The 22,004-nt window shown below is 42.0% G+C and overlaps 1 protein-coding gene across 5 annotated transcripts; it reads right to left on the minus strand.

Annotated features, from left to right (window-relative positions):
* Nucleotides 1-269: 269 nt before the first annotated feature.
* On the minus strand, nucleotides 270-21,021 carry LOC119720080 (WD repeat-containing protein 11-like). Of its 5 annotated transcripts, none has more exons than XM_038189604.1 (26): nucleotides 20,818-21,021; nucleotides 19,023-19,092; nucleotides 18,335-18,530; nucleotides 16,951-17,124; nucleotides 16,292-16,499; nucleotides 15,727-15,930; nucleotides 15,311-15,420; nucleotides 14,576-14,913; nucleotides 13,928-14,129; nucleotides 12,618-12,702; nucleotides 12,225-12,404; nucleotides 11,747-11,855; nucleotides 11,124-11,229; nucleotides 10,330-10,573; nucleotides 9,891-10,005; nucleotides 9,507-9,675; nucleotides 8,750-8,861; nucleotides 6,866-6,985; nucleotides 5,090-5,312; nucleotides 4,730-4,927; nucleotides 4,459-4,554; nucleotides 3,941-4,106; nucleotides 3,237-3,334; nucleotides 1,731-1,876; nucleotides 1,247-1,326; nucleotides 270-451 (listed from the first exon to the last, which is right to left on the minus strand). In XM_038189604.1, exons 1-26 carry the CDS (start codon nucleotides 20,880-20,882, stop codon nucleotides 309-311), a joined length of 3,957 nt encoding a protein of 1,318 aa, XP_038045532.1. In that variant the 5' UTR covers nucleotides 20,883-21,021; the 3' UTR covers nucleotides 270-308. The 5 variants fall into 5 exon arrangements, with proteins under 5 accessions (XP_038045532.1, XP_038045531.1, XP_038045534.1 ...); XM_038189603.1 differs by having other exon boundaries at nucleotides 15,290-15,420; XM_038189606.1 differs by lacking the exon at nucleotides 6,866-6,985 and adding an exon at nucleotides 7,874-7,921 and having other exon boundaries at nucleotides 15,290-15,420.
* Between the last annotated feature and the right edge of the window lie 983 nt (nucleotides 21,022-22,004).

The following is a 22,004-nucleotide window of genomic DNA, read 5'->3' on the forward strand; positions in this document are numbered from 1 at the left end:
CGAACGATCACTATTACGAACATTTTCTGTGGATCCCGCGATGTTCCTTATAGGGGCGTTCAACTGTATATATATTTTCAGCTGTTTCTGATAACTTCAAGACAATAAAAAAAAATGTCTTCAAGATACTTTTCAAGGGGATGACGGGGGTGGGTGGGTGGGGGCGAATCAGTCAGAAGCAATTGTTTTTGAGGGTTTCAAAAACTCAATGCCTACCGATCATTCAAGAAATATTCATACTGAAAATTCTTGAAAAACAAAAAAACAAATAGGAATGTAATCATAAGACAATGCTTTGCGTTTACCCCTTAATCCTCCATCCATTCCAGTTCCTGACTGACTTTGTGTCCCTTCTCAGCTGCCTTGTTGCAGTAGTAACCGTACGCTCTGCGGTTGCCTAGCGCCAGGAGGTAGCGAGCATACTCCAAATACACCTTCTCAAGAAGGGATCGTGAAGAATGAAAGTTAAGGTTGATAGTTTTGATACGAAACAAGCATGGCATATTTTGCACTCAAAAACTATGATAAAAAGATAATAATAAGTAAAAAAAACAAGCGAAGGCAAGTTTAGTAATGCTGGTCCCAGAGTGCACAAGATTCAAACGATTCAGAATATTCAATTCATTGATTAGAATAGTGGAAGTCTTTTTGTGCATCTGGTCTCCATAACGGCCGGATTTAGCCTATTTGTTAGTGTTATGGGGTAATCCTATACGATAGCACTGCCTGGTGAGTGTGGGGAGTGAGGCATAGTGGTTAGGGTTTGTGACTTATGATCAGTGGGTCAGGGGTTTGAATCCAGCTGCTGGTCATATGTTGTGTCCTTGGGCAAGCTGCTTCATCCACACTTGCCTCTCTCCACCCAGGAGTATAAATGGGTACCGGCATTAGCTTGGGAGTAACCAGCGATGGACTAGCATCCCATCCAGGGGGAGAAGAAATATTCTCAGTTGTTTCATGCTACTGAAACCGGAGATAAACGCCAGCCTCATGGGCCACATTGGCTCGTGACAGACTTGACTTACTTACTACGACATGTGGCAGTCAGTAAGTGAGATAGGTACACAGAGGACATAGGCTGGCTTTCCGAGACCGGCAAGAAATGATGACCCAACATACAAGAACAAAACTACAAGGATCAGATAATGTGTCTCTTGCAAATGTTGTGCCTGGCCCATCAGCACTTGGGTACACAGAGTACATGTTTTGAATTTTTTCTTCAGTCCTTAAATCTTTCAAAGGATATTTATCTCTTCTGTATCTGGCAAGACGTCAAACTCCATACAGGCCTCAGCAAACATGCCGGCACGGTCATAGTAATGCATGCTGGGAATGCAAATATTAAAAAACATGTAAACTCAGGGCAGGATACAAAATAGAATACAAACCAAGAAAAGTAAATTTGAAAGATTTTAAGACCTTTTCCCAAGTGATCAGACTTTTTGCAGGATAAAGACATGCATGGCTGTGTAAGCTTGTACAGGCTGAATAATTGTCAAAGAATTATCTGCAGGAAAAGCAAAGCATTGTGGGTGACCCAACCTGAGGCACTGAATATTCATTAAATTAGTACCAGCTTGACAAGCCAATCACAACATGTTCTTCTGACCTTACCACGTAATCATTCCTTACAAACTGTCCAATCAGAGAGCTTTAAATATCAGCCTGTACCAACCCCTTGGTTTTTGTGTGTGCTCGGTACTGACTATTCCGATTAACATAATACTGACCTCATTAGGACCTCAAGGACCTGTTGGAATTGACCCATAGACAGCAGGACTAGGATGGCTTTGGTTTTCTGGTTGACGGTCGGTGAGCAGAGATAGTCAACGTAGCGACGTAATACGGTGCAGTACTCTGAAAAGGGTAGGGTAGCCTGCAAGACAAATCATAACAATAAATAAAACATTGGTCAAGGAATTTGATATAAATCAGGACAAATCGTAACAATAAATGAAACATTGGTCAAGGAGTTTGACATCAATCAGGATTTTTACGTTTCATGCCAACTACCTCAAATCCTGTAGCATCCACACTGAATATTATTACTTAACCAGTGTGTTCGATTACTTCCCTCATGCTTAATACCCGTACTTTCCTCTTGGGTATAGATGCACATGTGCAATCTGTAGCAATAAACAAACGATCTTGGGTTACTTGAGGTCAAGTCATAGCAACCGGACCGGTCAAGTTGCCATGTGCCGATTAAATGCCCTATGATTCGGACCGTCGACAGCGAGCCATGGTGGCCACTGTACGAGCTCTTCCAAAAGTGAACAAGAAATGCCGGGTATGTTTAAAATTAACTTGACTTTCCTCCCGTCGTCTAGTACTGGTGTGAAGTGAAGCTGAGACACTTGTGAATCCCGGCGCCGCAGCGTTAGACTTAGCTGTCATGGTTTTCGCATTGTATTGTGGGATACTTACGCAAGTAACCGGCTCGGCGAGTCGGTTACTTGGACCAGGCTCGAGTAAGCGCGAGAAGTCACGTGACAGGTAAATCAAACGTAGTCGCTCATACACGAGTAAGCGTGGGAAAGTAATCGAACACGTGGAACATGAGCTCACATTGTTCCAAGTACTAAGAGCAATTCACTGGGTTTCCAGAAGCAGTTGAGATCTTGCATGAATGTGGCTCACTCGGAAAGGTTACTAGTCTGAGCTAAACAAAAGCTACTCTTTTAAAGCTACAGTCCATCATTTGCAGCCATCCGAAAAAGTAACTGGCGTATTATTGTTGAAAAACATACTTGGTTGAAAGATAGTAAGTGGACTAAACTCCCTGTGAAATTAATCTTTCTGGCAAGCTATCATTTTGAAGTAATCAACGAAAGAAGGCCTTTCCAACGGTGCGTCTTAAGACGCACCGTAGGAAAATTTAAATTAGTAGTTCGTTTTGTTATTCGGCGCAGCGCGCGCAAGCATTGGCACGACGCACAGGCGCGCGCGGTTGCTATAATTCGTCGGATCAGTGCGCGACATCGCATATAGCTGCAATTCAGATCAATTCAAAACGTGATTCAGCAACTTTTGGTTTGAAATTGAGATCCTAGAATGCTGTTTTTCTCGGAATATACAGCTGAAGCTGAGCTGAAACTTCATTAGGTTAGTTGTTCAGTATCCTTCATTAGATTTTGAACACTTTTGTTGCTTCAAACGAACAAAATGCACAAATTACAAATGATGGACTATATCTTTAAATCAAGTCATATCAAAGTCTTCCCTGTGACAACTACCTTAGCCAGCCAGACAGCCTGGTTCCACTCTCGATAGGTGATCAGATAACGACACGCATCAATTCCCTTGTTGATCAGACACAGAAGCTGAACCCCCTCTGTGATCAAATGGAACGGCCAAGCGTACAATCAAATCCATATGAATAATAGAGAACAAACCATTTGAACAGGGGGACATTTTGAGAGAGGGCATTTCATGGACACAATTCATAACCTCAACATATTACATGAGGCAAAGTGAAGAGGCAAATTTTCGAAGTTAAAAATTTTGATAGGTGATTAAAAAGCATACACTGCACTTATGATAATAATTTGGGAGGCCAATCATCCTTACTCGCAGCTAAGAAGCTGAATTGCGAAGGATGCGGCTACAACGTGGTCGAGCCGCTGGCATGTACAGGCGCCTTGGGCAGCCAGCCAAACGACCCATGTCTGACCGTGGGGCACAGCCAGAGATCGAAAGTGTTGATGTTTGCAGAGGGAGGAAAACCGGAGAGCCCAGAGAAAAACCCTCGTGGCACAGGAGAGAATCAACTCTACTCACATATGGTCCGAGCCGGGAATGGAACCGTGCCACATTGATAAGAGGCGAGCGCTTTACGCAATAGTCAACCATGCCATCCAATATACACCACTTAGTTTACATTATAACCTTTAAAAATATGTCACAGAGTATCAACAAATTTTGTTTAATTTTGTATTACCTGAGAGTTTGTTGTTAGCAATGAGACTTGTAGCGACCAGTTTAATGGTGCTTTGTGATGCCCCAGTTAACTTCACCGTGGCAACCAGACATGCCAAGATGGAGTCCAGATAGTAACTCTCATTCTCAGCTTCTGTCTCCAGATACAGCTGCACTGCTCGGTCAAACTGTCAAGAAATGACAAGATAAAATATTGATGAGCCTTCTTGATCTGTGCCAGTCCAAAAATCCAACTATTGTATGGTCAAGATTATAATTTTTAACCTTTTCAAATCCTTTAAAAATTCAACAGGAAATTTCGGAAGACTTTGCAGAATTAAGAAAGATACCCCAAGAAAGTGTGATTGTTTTCCAGGACAGTTTCTAGTACATGATCTAGAGAGTCGTGGATATTAAGTTCTTTTTTTTTTAGATATTGCTAAAATAAAACTTCAGAAAAGAAACAGGTAACTGGCAAAATTGACTACAATCAAAGAAATAACCACAAGTGGCATGGTTTTCTAGGCTTTCTGTCGTTACCTGTCCCATCAGTATAAGGTTTTCTGCACACTTCATGGTCTGTTCATGGGTCGATCGCTTACTGTCATGGAGGCTCAAACGCTCAAGTTGATATTTCTGCAAAAAAAGGGACAATTCAGTTTCAGCTTAAATTATTACGAAAGAAATTGCCACCAATATGCAAATGAACAGTAATGCCTCTGTTGTCTTTCCTTGAATACATGTTGTTTCAGAGTTCAGTGACCCCAATGCTTGACCTTTGACCTACTTAACATGACGACCTTTGACCTACCTGATATGACTTGCTGTCACACAGGATATCATAGCAGGTATCCAGCAATGGATCCTTGATGCAGGAACAACTGGTTACCACTTCCTCTTCCCTGGTGTCCATCAATAGCGACCTGTTGTTACTAGAAGGCAGGGCACCGGGTACTTCACCTTGGAAGGGGTCTGAGTGGTACCCCGCGCCTGGATTGTCTGGTGTGGACTGAGACAAAAGAAGAGAAAAAAGATCTCGGCCATAAAAAAAAATTCGAAAAATAATGTACCGACAAGACTAAAAAAGTTAAGTAGCCTGGACCTGAAATAATTTAGACCATACAGTCAAAAAGATTTCCCAAAATGATTTCATGGTTATTTGAACTCTTACCACGTGGACCGGGCAATTCACCCTCGCCTTCTCGGCCTTGAGATACTGCAACGCCACCGTCCAGAAAGTGGTCTCTGCCTCATCCCCAAAGAGCTGTGCAGCAAGCAGGCAGCGCTGGGCCGTACCATAGGGGCAAATAGGGAGGTAATTCTTGATCTTCTGGGGCATGATGTCAAACTGGTCATTGACGGCCCTGATGAAATTTTCATCCTCGGGAGTTTCACTGTAAATAAAAATGTTTGGATTTAAACATTTCTGCACATTAATACGATCACATTTATGGACAAAATAAACTTGTCAATATCATGAATGCTTTCCAATATACCCATAAAAGACGATGGAAATTGAATTTTGTCTTTTCATGTTATGTGTTGAAAATCAAAACAAAATGAATGTGAACAGATCCATCCCCAAACTTATTAATTGAAATAGAAATTCATTTTTTTTTCAAAATATAGTTCTCATTACAAGTATAACACAAAACTCAGCAAAGTTGTACACCACATCTGAAGTCTTGGTAACTTTAAAGCAAAATGGCAAAGCATGCATACAGGCATATACAATTCACTTCTAAACAAAGTAAAATTAACAGTCAACATTTGAATGGATCATTCCACAATGTTTCAGAAATTGCCAAATCTGAAAAGATATAAGAAAATTGGTGCCAGAACACGAAAAATGTCTTGGCTAATCATTCAGAAAAGAAAATATACCTCACTTTATTTCTTGGCAAGAATAAACATGTAATTGGCAAATCTTTCTATAGGGCATTTCTGTCTGAAACACAGTTGGAATGATCGTTGTTAGTAGTGGGAACAAAGGAATATTTTATTAAAAAAATGACGAATCAAGATGCAAGATGACTTGCAACTTCAACAGAACATTTCAAATTAGTACATGGATTGGAAAGGGCTGTAAACTTACAAACGTATGCAAAGGAAGTCAGTATAAAATACTTTTTAAAAGTGTCAAATCGTAACAATAGAGGGCGCATTTCAAAGGAACAGGAAAGATCACGTTTCACATTATAGCTATCATACACATCATCTACAACCATGGAAACTTTATAACTATCAGAAGACAGCTATTGTATTGTGCGTACTAATGGCTAAAGAGCGCCCTCTATTGTTAGACTTCAACAGTTGAAAAACAATTAATTAATTAAAAAAGGTTAATGCATTATGTAACCAAAATTGGGTAAATTAGATGGTTAGTTTATTCTTTTCACTTCTGTTAAAAAAAAAAGAGGAAAGTGGAAAAGTTACATACAGGAATTAACAATTTACATGATTAACAGATGCAATGTAACTATGACAACTTGCGTGAAAGAAAATGTTTGCAGGTGGTGATGTGAGGTGAAGTGCTAGTCTATTTATTCTACACTAAAATAGTGCATTTTTTTATGTAAGCTATTTGACTTCCTTAATTTTTTGAACTCACATTTTTTTGACACATTTTATGAACCGCACAGTGAACTGCCAGGTATGTTATGACCTTAACCATGTTAACAAAATACACTTTGGTAAATTCAAAATCTAATGCAGTTTTGAGTTTGCGCAATTTTTTTTCAAACTTGTGATAGTGGTGATTCGTTACATTTCATCTTTTGCCAATTTTTATATCAATGAGTATTTTCATACACATGGGGTGGGGGAGGACAAATTGACATTCCGACTGTGCATGAAGCGAACAATGAGGGCGGTATTTCATGCAGACACCGAGCGAGCAATAAGGGGGCACCAAATTGGCTGACGATGCATCATGCAGCGCATTTACCAACGTTCAGGTTCGTCTTCTGCCTCGCAATCAAATGAGCTATCGACCACGCTATCATCGTCAGCTGAGACAGCAGGGGACGAGGCGGATGGATTTGCCAGCCAAGCAAGGTCATGGAAACTGCCCGTGGGGGTGGGGGTGGGGGTGAGAGGAAAGGACAAGAAGGGGTGGGGAATGAAGAGACCAAGGGAAAAGAGATGGGAATACAGTTGGTTATTTGTATCAACTTCCAGGTCTGTGATTCTTGAGAAAAAAAAAATGAAAAACAGCAATTTTTCTGGGTGTTAACAATTTCAAAGTCGCCATAAGTTGTTTTTCAAATTGGTGAACTGAAGTAATATAGACCTGGGAAAAAGATTAATTAATTGGGTAGCAGATGTCAAACATCATATCACTTTATAAATTGCCAACTTCATATCTCTTTGCAAAAACACCCAAATGTTACATGTGCAGTTTCAGAGTGTACAAGAAGGAATTTTCAAAAAGGAAATCTAATATTGTATTTATTTCTCAACTGTCCTATATTGTTCAATGTTCCTTCATTTTCTCCATAATGGTTCTATATTTTGCAAAGTTCACTAAAAAAGAGTTTCAGTTTTTAGTCTTCCCTTTTAAATATTCTAGTTCGTCGTACAAATGTTCCCCACTTTTGAGTGTACACTTGCACTGTGTGACAGCTCAAATGAACACAAACCGACATCACTGCTCTGCAAAGGGAAAGCCCTGAAATGAAAAGGCAATTTTTTTTTAGGGAAGTTTTAGTTTTTTGAGGAAGAAAGAGTTGGGATCAAATTGTCAAAAGGTTCTACCAGAAGATGGGGTTAAGACTACAAAGCAGGATGATGATGATGGTAAATTGCACCAATTACAAAAACAACTCAAAACAAAACACAAACATATGCAAGACACTTTAAACTCAGTAAGACACGGCAAGAACAGAGGAAAGTGCCGGTTAATATAGAACACATCGGAGGGAGTTGACAGAAACGAATCTCTCATGGCTCTTACTGGGGGCGTGGCTTGTCCTCACTGGGGAGGGCGGATTGGACTCGACTGCTGCTAAGAGAAAGGTCAAGGACACTAGAAAACATGACGACGATTCTGACATCAGAAGAAGCAGACATAAGCATTTGACATTGTTCAATAGATAGACAAAAAATATGAAGGCCCTTTTTAAAAATCATTAAGAGCACATCACGAAATGAGAAACTGTGTTGGGAAACATCATTAGTATTTCAAAATTCTGAAGAAAAAAATGATCAAACAGCTGAAGCGTCAACCAAAACTATTCAACTTGTTTGTTTGACAATCAAAAATCCATGAGGCAAACCGCAAAATGCATTCCTTTATTTTCCCATGTACCTAGCCAAACCACCCTGCCTGTTACTCCCTGCACCACCCAAAACTGCCCCAGCACTCTATGATTTAAAGGACTCTCCAGTGAATAAATACAATGTAATACAAGTAACACCGGTGCTAATAGTTTCTTTCAACTATGGCCAAAAAGACATGACAATTTTTTCAACAAAGCCGGAGTCAAGTGCATTGTGTTAGAACCAATTCCCAAAACAAACTGACATATTTGCATGATGTGCTTAATGAACATGTGCTTGCCTCCACCATTGCCAAATCAAATACATTCACAGCTTATTTTGCCAGATCTTCAAGCCAAGACATCTTTTGGCACAAATTTGCTCAGTTCTTTTCCGAAGACAAAGACCTTTTCTTTCTTTAACTCTCCATTGAAATAAGTCCTTCCTTAAACATCTCATGTATTCCTGCCTATTGGGCTTGTCTCGGAGAAACTTTGGTCGCCAAAGCATGTCCATATTGTAAATCGCTTGTTTTGTTTGGTTGCTGGTCTTTGATGACAGAGTTACTTACTATTCCTTGCTGAGTTGTAGCGTGTACTCATCATTCCACGGCTGATGCTGCATGGTGTACTTCATAGCTAGGGCTGCCTTGGGGGACAGTAAGTAGGGGCAGAACACTGGATCTGAACAGGAATAAAAATGGTGACTATCAACCCTCACAAATAAAAGGCAATAAAACTAGGAGCAAAGTCCGAGCAAGGACTATAGTAAAGCCCAGTTCGCCTATCTTTGCTGGAATCCGTAATGGTCCATAGTGGTTAAAATATTTTTGTCAACAATTCAGGACCAGCATTCCAAGGTTAGTTGCTTCACTGGTTACCAATAGTTACGCACTTCATTATTACAGCAAAGCAGGGAACCAGGACCAAGAAGTCGTGTGATGACAGTTATATTTTTTTAAATTTAATTAATTCTTGTTTTAACTGGGTAGCTCATTCAGTGGAATCCACTGATCTCCCATGGGTCCCAGTAAAGAGAAGACAATGTGAAGAAATTACAGTTTTAGATGTGGGAGGAAAATCCCAGAAGAATATTCTGAGGAAAACTGAAAACCCAATCCACATGTGGCCAGGGCAGGAATCGCACCCAGGTCACAGCAGTTGAAGGCGAGGAAAAAACCGCTACGCCAACCTGACATCCCATTTTGACCAGCGTATGACTAGGAGCAATACAAAACAGCAGATTTCAAAAAGAAGATTTACAACTTTCAAAATTCAATCATCTATTACCATTTCCAAGTCTTGGATAAAAAGGTCAAATCAGTTTACCAGCAAATTCTGCATAGTCCATGGGAGAGCATGTCGTCTTGAGCTTGATGTCGTAGACTCGTATGCATCCATCGGAACTGACAATGATTGGCTTATCAGAGGCCGCCCAGTCAGCATCAATCAGCTTAGTCTGTTCCTTGGTCACCTTCATGGAACTGGTGCCTCTAACCTGAAGATGGGAAAATTATAAAAAGTAAAAAGAAAATCCTGAAAAAAATAGGGGCAACCTGCAAAATTTGTTGAGGTTGTATGTAAATTTATCATAAACTAACTTGATGACATAAAAAGTGTGCAGCACATGAATGGATAGCAGCAATTTAAAAAAAATATATAAACTTTTCAAAGTCAAGACGTCAGGACTTGCAAAAGTTGAATCAGGATTACCTCCTTGATATCCCATATGTCCAGGCCTTCGCTCCACAGACACAAGATCTTGAGATTCCCCTTGCCTGGAGCAAACTTGACTTTCTTAATGGAGGACCGATGCGTTGGATAGTTTCTGTACAAAATCAAAAGTGAAACAGTCAACAGCCTCGAGAACCCACATCCCTAGCATCCCATCAGCATCTCCCATAACCGACGTCTCTCCCTTACCTTGACACCCTAGCCTTGAGATCCCACACCCCTAGCATCCCGTCAGCATCTCCCATAACCAGGATATCTCCCTTACCTTGACACCCCAGCCTTGAGATCCCACACCCCTAGCATCCTGTCAGCATCTCCCATAACCAGCATCCCCCCCCTTATCTATACACCCTAGCCTTGCGATCTCGCACCCCTTACATTCCGTCAGCATCTCCCATAACTGACGTCTCTCTCTTACCTCGACACCCTAGCCTTGAGATCCCACACCCCTAGCATCCCGTCAGCGTCTCCCATAACCAACGTCTCTCCCTTCCAGGTCATGCAGGTGATAGACCCCAGACCGCTATCTGATGGTAGACGTGATCCTTCCTTGACCACGCTGCCTTCTACCCAGAAGTGATGCAGCATGCGGTTGCTCTCGGCAAAGAAGAAGTGTTCTCTGGTGGCCGAGGTCTGCGACAACTTGCTGTCACCACTGCCATCTAGATGGGAAAAAAATCATGTTTTGGAGCATGAATGGAATGGGAATTGCAGCTGAGCCTAATGAATCTCCTGCTCTGAATGCCGACAGATTACCAGAGTCCAGTTTAAGTATGTTTAAAATTTGGACCGAGATGCTGAGACAATAACATCATCAGTTCTCATCTCAAAATCACAAATGGAAAGGCACGAGAAATGACAATCCATCATCAGCAAGTATTCTGTAAACCAGCTTAAACTAAAGACATGTTGTCCGCCTGGTAAAACAGCTTACTTCAGGTTTCTGCAGCAGAGCAAATGTCACATTTCTTAGCAAATTTTTACAAACCTATGCTTAGAAGAGAGGGCCCATCAATGAACATATGAAGTAACTCCCAACCTCTGTGGTTGGATCTGAATTCCTTTGGAGCTTGCAATGCAGCAAACCAAGCATTTTCACAATTTTTCAATCTAGAATAAAAAAACGGGGATCGGGCGATTCTAAAGACAGACTTAGGGGCAGGAAAGGCTTGTCTAACTGAAGTATATCAGCGTATGATAATCTCTGATTACCTAAGATGTGATGGGTGCTTCCTGTTGCATCCAGCAAGGAGGAGCTACCAACAGTCTCCTGGATCGAGACGGCAGATCGCTTCTTGTGATGGGTTGGAGACCATTCCTGCAAAACAAAAAAGCATAAGAGTCCTTCTTCTGGATTTTACCCATCGACAATGCAACGAATATAAACACCGAAAGCTTGTGAGAAATATTCAAAAGGCTGCTCTTGTGACTGGAGAACCTCCTGAATACTATTGCTGATGTCTTAGATCTCCAAGACACAAAAACTCCGGCTAAAGTTAATAAGAATATAGAATAGATTAACAGTCCCAAAATGTTGAGGTCCTGTGCCCAGGCAAAGAAAACCTAATTAACCCTAATCCCTAGAGGGCATTTTGGCTGAAAACCCTGAACACAGCCACATGCAACACTTGTCTAAATGACAAGCCTGCCATGTGTAGCAAGATCCATCAGGCCAAAAAGCTCAAAGCCTAACTGCCTCAGAGTCTGAGGTTGCCAACTGCAGCAGGATACAACCGTGGCATTTTCCAATGGGACTAGCTCTCATTTTTGCATCTGACAGGGTTGGCCATAACGAGACAAACAGACAGCCGAAGTTCTTTGGAGGAATATCTCACCAGTGCCGTGACGACAGGGAAACTGGCCGGCATCTCTCTCAGGATTGTACGGTTCTTCAAATCCCAAATCTCAAAGGGCTTCTCCTTTAACATCACGATGAAGTATTGCCTGAAATCAAAACAAACAAAAATATCATTAAAAGAGATTTTAATAACAGTTGTTTTCCACATACATTCCTCAGTCAAAAATTACAAAGAAAAAATTACATACTAAAAGAAATACTGAAACACCTCTCCATATACAATCTGGAAAAAGGGAAATATAACAATGGACAAATTGACCTAAAAATTGTAAGATTCATTCTTTATTAGTTAAAAACTATAAGTTCTTTTGCAGTTTCACTTGAATGCATAAAATATTTTTTTGGAAACCAGATCAACCCATGAAACTCCTTACAATAAAACAGTATCAAATTCCTTCATTGATAAATAAAAAGAGGTTTTTAAATAAAAAATTAATCTAAAAATGTGTGCTCACTTTAAGTGTGACACTTTGATACACTCAATTGGGGCCTCATCCCCCTTGTGCCCCCGCAATGGAGTGGTACGGCCCGTCAGAAGATCAAGAAGCAATAGCTCATTGCGGACCAGACCATTGCTTGGCGGGTTGTGATAGCTGTAGGACAGGAAACTGCTCAGGCCAACCCACTCAATACCTCTGTATAGGAAAAAAGTTGTCATTAAGAGTTTTCAAAATTATTTTTGCTCAAACTCATCAATATATTCTTTCACTCATCATTAATGTTATTTTGAGAATGTTCAGTAATTAATTGAAATGAACTTTGCTGTTAATGCAGGAAAATTTAATTACATTTTTATGTTCATTATTTTTTTCTCCAAAAAATAAATAAATAAAGAACAGTTGTCAAACCTTATACAGGAAGTGTGGATGTTATATTCCCTCCAAAGAGACCCTGTCGTCAGATTATACACCTGGACAAGACCAGTGGAAGATCCTGAAACATGAAAACAGCAGGACACTTTGTTAAAGCCGTAAAAACAAGTCAGGTGTGTTTACAAACACAAATGCCCCACAACCGTGACTGTTTCCATGACATAACACCACTCTAACATCAACTTACATGTACCTTGGTCGAATGGAACCTTCATTGACAGCATTAGTGTCTTCTGTAGGTTTTATATGAATTAATCCCTAATCCCTATGATCTCAGAATAAATACAAGATTTCTATTGTTTTAGCCACTGTGACCTTGACCCTTGACCTTTCGACCCCCAATGCGATAGGCTCCTTAGGATTGCCAAGGACAATCCACAAACCAAATTTGAAGTTCATATGTAAAGTATATCTCAAGTTATCACGCTGACAAAATTTCTTTTGTTTTTGCCACTGTGACCTTGACCCTTGACTTTTTGGCCCCAAATGCAAAAGGCTTCTTAAGATTGCCAAGGACAATCGACAAACCAAATTTGAAGTTCATATGTAAAGTATTTCTCAAGTTATCGCGCTGACAAGATTTGTCCGGACACACACACCCACCCACACCCACACCCACCCACCCACCCACCCACACACCCACCCACGGAAGGACAAGGCGGAAACAGTATGCCCCTTCGGCTTCGCCACGGGGCATAAAAAAAGGAATTTAGGTTATAACCAAAACATTTGCAGGCATAGCAATCTAACACCAGGTACAACACGCTCACAAACAATGGTTACATGTACATAAAGAGACAAAGCCTTTGATTGGTGGAAATGCCAAACTATATCAGCATAGATCTAGGGTAACACACCAGACCTATGCAGCCCAGAGAACATCCAAATCACAGGCAAGCAGAGCCAGACGATGGACCAGTTGGTAGTACTACACACGTTCTTTATAAGTTATACAAGACAAGGCAAGTCCAGTGAAGCTGGTCCCAGAGTGCACGAAAATCTATTCAACTGATTCAGAATTGCTCAAAAGTTTGTGAAATAAACTGTAGCGATTAAAGTATAAACACCTGACTTACTGCCTATAGATGTATCATGAAAGTACATGAAACAAGCGGCGCCAGACTAATGCACATGTTGTGTAGGATCCTACATCAAAAAACCTTGCAACGCTGGTCCCAGTCTAAGTTGTAAGTCAGTCAGTCAGTCAGTCAGTCAACGAGTGATATAAGTACAAAGAAGACCCTAGCCTGGCCCTCTGGGATCAGCACAGAACCTGTCTATCTCACCTAGCGCAACAAGTGGCTTGTATTTATGTATGTTCCTCGTCGTCACCGGCGGGCACATACGAATGACGGTCGGCACCGATGCTACACCACAACTCAGGCCAGTCAAGACAAACTTGAGTATGACACCGCGACCCTGCTGCGGTTGGGATCCATTAGAGTCTCCAGTAATGTCTGTCTGGCAGATCAAATCACCCAATGACATCTGTAAATGAAAATATCAAGTATGGATATTAATGCCTATAGCGCTGAACTTTGCCGAGTACTTTGAAGTTCAGCATTTTGAAGTGAGTTAAGAAAGACTAGTTCCAAATCCCTTCAATGTATTATAGACTGTAAGGAGAAGGGAACCAGTCTGAATATTATTCTAACTGTTATACATTACATGCAACTTGGTTGTATAATTCCTAAAAGAAATACCCAATTTGGATGCTAGAAACTACTTGGAAAAGATCAGTGGTCATGCGTCTAGCTTAACTCTTTGTAAAATAAGTAATTTTTTAATTTATTAATGACGGATAAACACTCCAATTCAACTATTACTAGCACCTTCATTCTCAGCCATATTACAAAGATGACGTGTGATTGATTTGCAAATATCCATCAGACAAAAACCCAAATACACACCCTGACAAATACCCCGATACTAACCTTTGGGTGTGGCAAGACCTGTCGGCCTGTATTGGACAGCGGCGGGAGAAACTCAAAGTCGCTGTTGGTGACCCCAGGCACGACCCCGGGGGAGTAAAGCGGCGACAGGACCATCTGGGTGTGGACATTGGTGGTGCTAGTCGGGACATGATTGACCGTCATGAGGGACCAGACCAAGAGTCGACCATCGCTCATGAGGAGACCCATCTGACGCTCGGTGGACATGCAGCACGCCAGGCCGAACGCTCGCATGTGTTTGGTGACCCGTAGAGGGTCTGACTGACAGCGGAGGTCGTAGATGACGTCGTGAGGGTCGTGAGAGAGGAGGGAGTCACCACCTATTGAGTGGGAATTACAGAAATTGCAGTATTACAAATTAAATTTTTAAAAATGCGTGAGAGATTCCTTCAAACTTTATTGCATTGAGCCTCATGAAAATGTCACACACAAAAGTAACAATTTAATGTGAAATGGAACTTTGATGTTTTCAAGTTTAAGAGTAAAAGCATTTGAAGCAAAAGCCTTACTTTTGGAAAAAATTAACTACATACGCATTTAAAAAGCTTATATTGTGAGGGGCCTTTACTATTTGCTGTTGCCGACCAAATAAAATAGAAAACATGTCTAAAAGCATACTTTTGGTGTATCCACCTCAACACAGATGTATCTGAATTCATGGGGTTAGTTTTAGAAATCAGGTCAGTGTTTTAGTACCTGTTAGTCCCACAAAGTTACCGATTTGATCGACAGGCGTTGCCGCGCTGGGGCTAGTAGACCGCGGACGGCGACGCACTCTGACACTTATGCTCCCGTTCTCATGAAGACAAAGTAGAACATCACGTTGCCTGATTTGAAAACAAAACAAATGTCTTTGATGATTTATGTGTTTCTCCACAATTTTCAGGTGATTTTTTTTTGTATATAGACACAGATATGATAGATACACAATGGTCTGATAGATGTCTCAAGGACACCACTTAATCTTTGTCCTTACTATGTCTACAAAATGTTGGATATCTCATAATACTCAGGCAAAAGTAGACAGACCTCTTGGAAAGGGTTGCCACTACGTTCTGTGGGGATCATCCAGATTATCTAATAGATCTCTAGGTCTAAGAAATGACATTCTGTCATCCAGACAAATGACTCACTTGCAGGGGTAGACCTGTTGGAAGGGGCTGCCGCTACGTTCCATGGGGATCATCCCCACCGTCTGATAGATGTCTAGGTCTAGGATGAGAATCTCTCGAGGGTAGACAAGGAGGAGATGTTGCCTCCGTGACTGGAGATAGGTCATCTGGAGACATTCGTTGAGAGTGATGCTGTCTGTGTCCTCCACGCCTAACTGAGAGCTTCTAGAACGTGTAAGACATCATCAGGGAATCATTTTATTGAGAGAACAATACAAGTCACTCTGGTCAAGTCTCAAGTCACTCTGGTCAAGTCTCAAGTCACTCTGGTCAAGTCTCAAGTCACTCTGGTCAAGTCTCAAGTCACTCTGGTCAAGACTCAAGTCATTCTGGTCAAGTCTCAAGTCACTCTGGTCAAGTCTCAAGTCACTCTGGTCAAGTCTGAAGTCACTCTGGTCAAGTTTCAAGTCACTCTGGTCAAGTCTCAAGTCACTCTGGTCAAGTCTCAAGTCAATCTGGTCTCGTTTCAAGTCACTTTGGTCTTAAGACTTAGGTGCCAAGACTGAATTTGCTCAGAAATGAATACCTGGGTTTGTTGTCTCCAACCAAGAGACGAACCCTCCTAAACCGGTGACCAATCTTCTTGTCTGCCCCGCCTGATAGGTTAGTGCTGCTCGTTGAGGGACTGGGACCACTGGTACCCGGCGTGGTGATGTAGAACTTACGGCCGTTGCTAGACGGTGATTTATTGATGCTGAAGTCATTGAGGAATAGGATGCAATCATTGCCCAACACTGAAGAAAATGATCAGATAAAAGGTATTGCAGATTCTCAAGTTTTCTCTCCCCTTTTCAAATGATGACTATCGCCCAATTTTATGGCACTGTTAAAGAAACAATTTTCTTCAAAAACAAGCCTTGTAAATTTCACATGAACTACAACAAGCGCATGTATGTATTGCCGAATTTACTAAACAATTTGATGCAACAATAGAAATCTGCATGAGTAGCCAAGTGTTAGCACTTATATGTAGTGAATTAGGCTTAGGGTTAGGATAACTTTTTCTGCTATCAGAAGTTTTATGCTTCCCGTCATTAAACGTAGTGTAATGAAATTGGCACCAGGTTATACGACAGCTCCTACGTAAAAATATTGCAAATTTCAGATTTATGAATTACGAACTTTTCAGTAAGCTTTGGGAGTATTTGACTCATTATAAATTTCTGCCAGAAATGGGTTTCTTACAGGCAAGGTTTGAAGAGTCAAATGGGTCAAAGGTCATGGAGATGATGTTATCAGTAAACGTCTTCTTCCACAACTTGATGCCGGTGTCAGCGTTCCACAGCACGATGGAGTAGGGAGGATGCAGGGCGACCAGGAGATCATGTGAAGCATCCTGGGTTGATAACCACTCCAAATCTGATGACAAATGTTGAGAAAGTCATGTATTAGACACGTACGACAAGTAACATTGATTATTACAACTATTCTTTCATCGATTGATGTTCAAATGCCTCACAGAAAAACAAGGATCTACGCCGCATGCCTGAGGCACATACTAATGCCAAACCAGTTGGTTGTCATGTTGTACCAGGGAAGTAGTACTTAAAGAATATCTCCTGGACTCTCAACTGTGCAACGGTGGTGATCACAAGTCAGCTTGCTTGTGGTACCATACTAAAATACCATCATGACAGACAAATTATTATACGCATCCTGGACAAGGGATTACCCACAGAATTTGTTTCATTTTGATTATGAAGCTTAACCCTAACCCCCTAGGCCCTTTTGGCTAGGAACCATCCTCAATCCTGCAAAATCCTCCAATTGCCACCATGTTACAATTGGATTCAGCCTCAATCCTCCAAAATCATCCGTAATATCTTGAATGTGTTTAGTGGAGGGGTGACCGTTGCCTAAATTCTTCAAAATCCTTCAACAGTCGCTGTTAATGGGTTGAGGCAGCGCCGATGACATTCAGAAGCAGTGCGGATGATATTGGGCATAATGCAGGGCTCAATAATGTATGGCTGAACATCAACTCTGCAGGACACAACCTTCAAACTCGACACAATGCATCCTCCCAAATCGACCGACATATTTTTGTCAAACAGCCTCAATCCTCCAACATCCTCCAAAACCATTTGGAGATTCTGGAGGATTGAGGACGGTTAGGGTTAACATATACCAGATGTAATAAAACAAATACAACATGGGTGATTTCAGAAAAGAAATGGGAACCAATGGTGTTGGCTGATTTTGATAGACTGCATCCCCTTCACACAGGGAGGTACTCACATCACCCAAAACCTCAGGACGAGTAGTCTCCCACTACTTCCCGACAAACCATGTTGTATTAATGTCCTGACCTCAATATTTTTTAAAGTTAACCCTAACCCCCCAGCGTAATTTACTAGGAACCGTACCCATTCAGGCAAATTCCAACACCCACATGGGAAATTGTACACACACACTGTTGGACTTAGTTTCTGGAGGTATGCCAACCCCAGTGTAAAAGACCATCTGTTTAGGGGTACTGTACCTATCCCAACAGATTTAAACACAAACCTGCTGTTGAAGTTTGATGGGTTGTGTTCGGTTAGGGTTAATAAAAATTAGCTGACGATACCTAAGACCGGTTTGCTTCCTTCGCTGAAGCTGGCCCTCTCCGAGGCATCCTTGACATCCCAGACAATGATCTGACCTCCTGCATCGGCCGAGGCAAGCCTCAGCGTGTACGGAGCGTCGATGGTGTGGTGGTAGTTCTCCCGCGCCCATTTCACCTTCACAACGTTACTCTTGTGCTTCTCAAGTGTCTGGATGACCTACGAGTTTTAAGTCACAAAGAAAAATGGTGTCTAGCAAGAGGGTGAAATAATGGTTGAATATCGGACGTTACAAATATCTGTGATGACAATTTTTCTAATGAAGGTGCATTTGACACATCAACATTGATTGTGCTAGGTTATATTTATCTGGGCAGTTTTGGGGTCTATCTTTTCTCTCTCTTCCAGCCTACAAAAAGCAATAAAAAAATCCAAGATTATTGAAACAAGTATGAGAACAATTTTTTTGGTGGGGCAGACTGGGACCATTTCCTTGAAGGTGGTGAGAAGAAAATGTTGCCTTTGACAGAGATTCTTCTGGTATCGAAACCTTAGGCTGTATACATGTACATTTTTTTTTATAAGAAAATATTTCTTAAGAAATTCACGTGTTGTTGAGCAAATTGAGAACCAGTTACTTACAACACAAACGTCACATGCGATTTGGGTTTAATCTGCTGTTGCAAAGCACATATTTTTTGTTGTACTCACCTGTACAGCTTTAGTGTCAATCACTACCACAGACGTGTGACAGCCATACGCAACCAATGACTGCCAACCCCTGAAAATAGAAGATAAAAGAGAAAGAGGCAACTTTTTGTTATGTGAAATTGGAAGGAGTAAACACGTGAAGAGATATTAATTATTATGGAGATCGTGTAGTCATGGTAGTGTAGGGCCCGGTTCTAGTACTATACATGTAAGGGAACAAAATGGCGACATTCTCAATAAACAGGTATGTCATAGATAGAGGGCAGGGTTTTGATTTTTTAAGGGAAATTTTGGGGTAAAATGATGACAGCGCGGCGACAACACGCGACCCGAAAATAAAGATGGCGATCACCGCGCGATGTTCCGTGAGCATGCACGCCACACTGAATGGCAAGGCACAAACCGCGCAGGAAAATCGTGACTTCTACCCCAAGTCAACTGTTCAAAATTGCAAAACGCGTGCCATTAGAATTGAGAAATGTCTGCTTTTGATTGTAAAGGTGATTTTTGAGCAATAAAACTTTTTTTAAAAGACATTTTTGACTCTAAATCTAATTTGATCAAAACAAAACGGGGGCCCTACACTTAGATCGCCGATATGGTCCATAGAGCAAGGAACAGAAAAAAATCTGTTCCTTGCTCTATAACACTGTAAAGTATGAAAGAAAACAAGAGGAGCAACTATAGAATGCAGGGCCACGCCGAAGCAAGGTTTTTTATTTTGCCTGGAGGCGTGGATGGAATAGGAGTAATAGATATGCAAACCTGCAAAAAAGTGCTAAGTACAGCGAAGGAATGCACTGCACTTGTCTTTTAAGCTTCTCATGAAGGATCGGAAGGGAGGGCGTGCTTGTAAATGTTTTGGGGGCACTGTCTGGAGCGGCGGAGGCGCGGAGTCTTGGAGTCGCAGAATCGCGGAGACGCGGGGCACTGGAGTGGCTAGTGGCGGAGGCGCGGAGTCGCGGAGTCGCAGAGACTCGCGCCGATAGAGGGCGCAATTCTCGGCGGAATTTTTTTGAGAACGAAGCATCCATATCCATTTTAAATGGGCGGGCCAATTAGGAAGGGAGGAGGGCGACAGGGCACTGTCTGGAGCGGCGGAGGCGCGGAGTCTTGGAGTCGCAGAATCGCTTTAAATGGGCGGGCCAATTAGGAAGGGAGGAGGGCGACGGGGCACTGTCTGGAGCGGCGGAGGCGCGGAGTCTTGGAGTCGCAGAATCGCTTTAAATGGGCGGGCCAATTAGGAAGGGAGGAGGGCGACGGGGCACTGTCTGGAGCGGCGGAGGCGCGGAGTCTTGGAGTCGCAGAATCGCGGGGCACTATACACTGGTGGCGGAGGCGCGGAGTCGCGGAGTCGCAGAGACACGCACCGATAGAGGGCGCAATTCTCTGCGTGACGCGGGGCACTAGCACTATACACTGGTGGCGGAGGCGCGGAGTCGCGGAGTCGCGGAGTCGCAGAGACACGCACCGATAGAGGGCGCAATTCTCTGCGGCTCCACGACTCCACGATCGATTTTCGGAGGTAGGTCGACTGCGGTTCCACGCCTCCACGCAGCCGTACGGAGGCGCGGATGTAGAGTAAAGTGGCCCTGCATTCTATAGTTGTACCAAACAAGACAACACTTTTGCCATCCCCCTTTGCCCGAACAAAATTTAAAGAAACCATATTTATGTGTGTCTGGTGCCCAGATCCTTCTGCAATCGCCGCCCGACTTACACATTTAGTCAGTGCCCCAGTTGCCCCCAACCTGTCCACGAAATTAACGAAAGAAACGAAACTAAAAACACTCACCAGTCACACGCATTCTTATTTTGGCTATGTAAAGCACCAGTTATTGTCCTTGGAAAGATGTTCATATTGATTTCTTGAAAATAAATACTAGCCCGTGGCTACGGTGATGAAATTATCACAATTTAATCATGTTGGAAACGAGACAGAAAGAACGAAACAGATTTTCACTTCATCAACATAAAATTCGCACGCCAGTATATCACAGTCGGTTACCTTACACGTAATACATTCACTTCTACATATACACGGCAGGGTGTACGACCTAACACCAAGTAGTGGGTGGGGCTGCCATCATTTTTTTTTTTGTGGCAGAAATGGGGGCTGGTTCAAGGAAGAAAAATGTTTTTGTTTGTTTGTTTGCTTTGAGGGGGGGGGGGATGTTGTGTTAGCCTCCTGGATCAGTATGAAAGTGGCACTTTCCCAATAACTTGGGTCCAATTCGCAGTTGCAAAGAGGGGGGGGGGGGGGGGGATGCACCATGGCACTGAAGGTGTTCTCATTTTCTGGAGGGACTTAGGCCCATCGTTTTTTGCTTTCCTCAAATAGACCTTATGCATAGCACATTAGCAGCCATTTTAGAGGGCAATGCATTTGTTTTGCTAGGATGAGTGAACCTTTTGTACATGCATTGTTACTAAATTAAAACAGAAAAGATGCCTTTTAAGGCATAAGGTCTATTCTAAGTAGGGGGACATGAGGGTGGGAGGGGCCTCAGGGTGGGAGGGGCCTCAGGGTGGGGGGGGGGGGGAAGACTGCACTCTTCCCCAACCATTTAAAAATTTGTCACACTGTGGATTTGGGGTCAGAAAAATTGGTCCGAGTATCAAGATATCTGACTAAAACTTCATTATTTGCCAGCATTACATTGACTCGCATCATTATTATTAAAGTGAGTTTTTTTAGTAATCAATCTTTTCTTGTTTTTTTCTTGGGGGGGGGGTGATTGCTTCAAAACAACAAAAACCAACAAACTGAGACGATATTCTTTTGTGTCAGTATATACTTGTGTTATTATTAGAAAACACCAAGTTCTGTACAGAGGGAATTACAATACAAGACAAAACTCGAAAGGTCATTTGGCAAAGATCCTCTAAACAATTAGTACTTGATAGAAAGACTTTTGTTCAAAGATGAGTGAAGGCTATAGATATTTCTTTTTAAGAAACTACTTTTATTTAAAACAAAAA

The sequence above is a fragment of the Patiria miniata genome, unplaced genomic scaffold, assembly GCF_015706575.1.
Source record: "Patiria miniata isolate m_02_andy unplaced genomic scaffold, ASM1570657v1 HiC_scaffold_9, whole genome shotgun sequence".
Lineage (NCBI taxonomy): Eukaryota > Metazoa > Echinodermata > Asteroidea > Valvatida > Asterinidae > Patiria > Patiria miniata.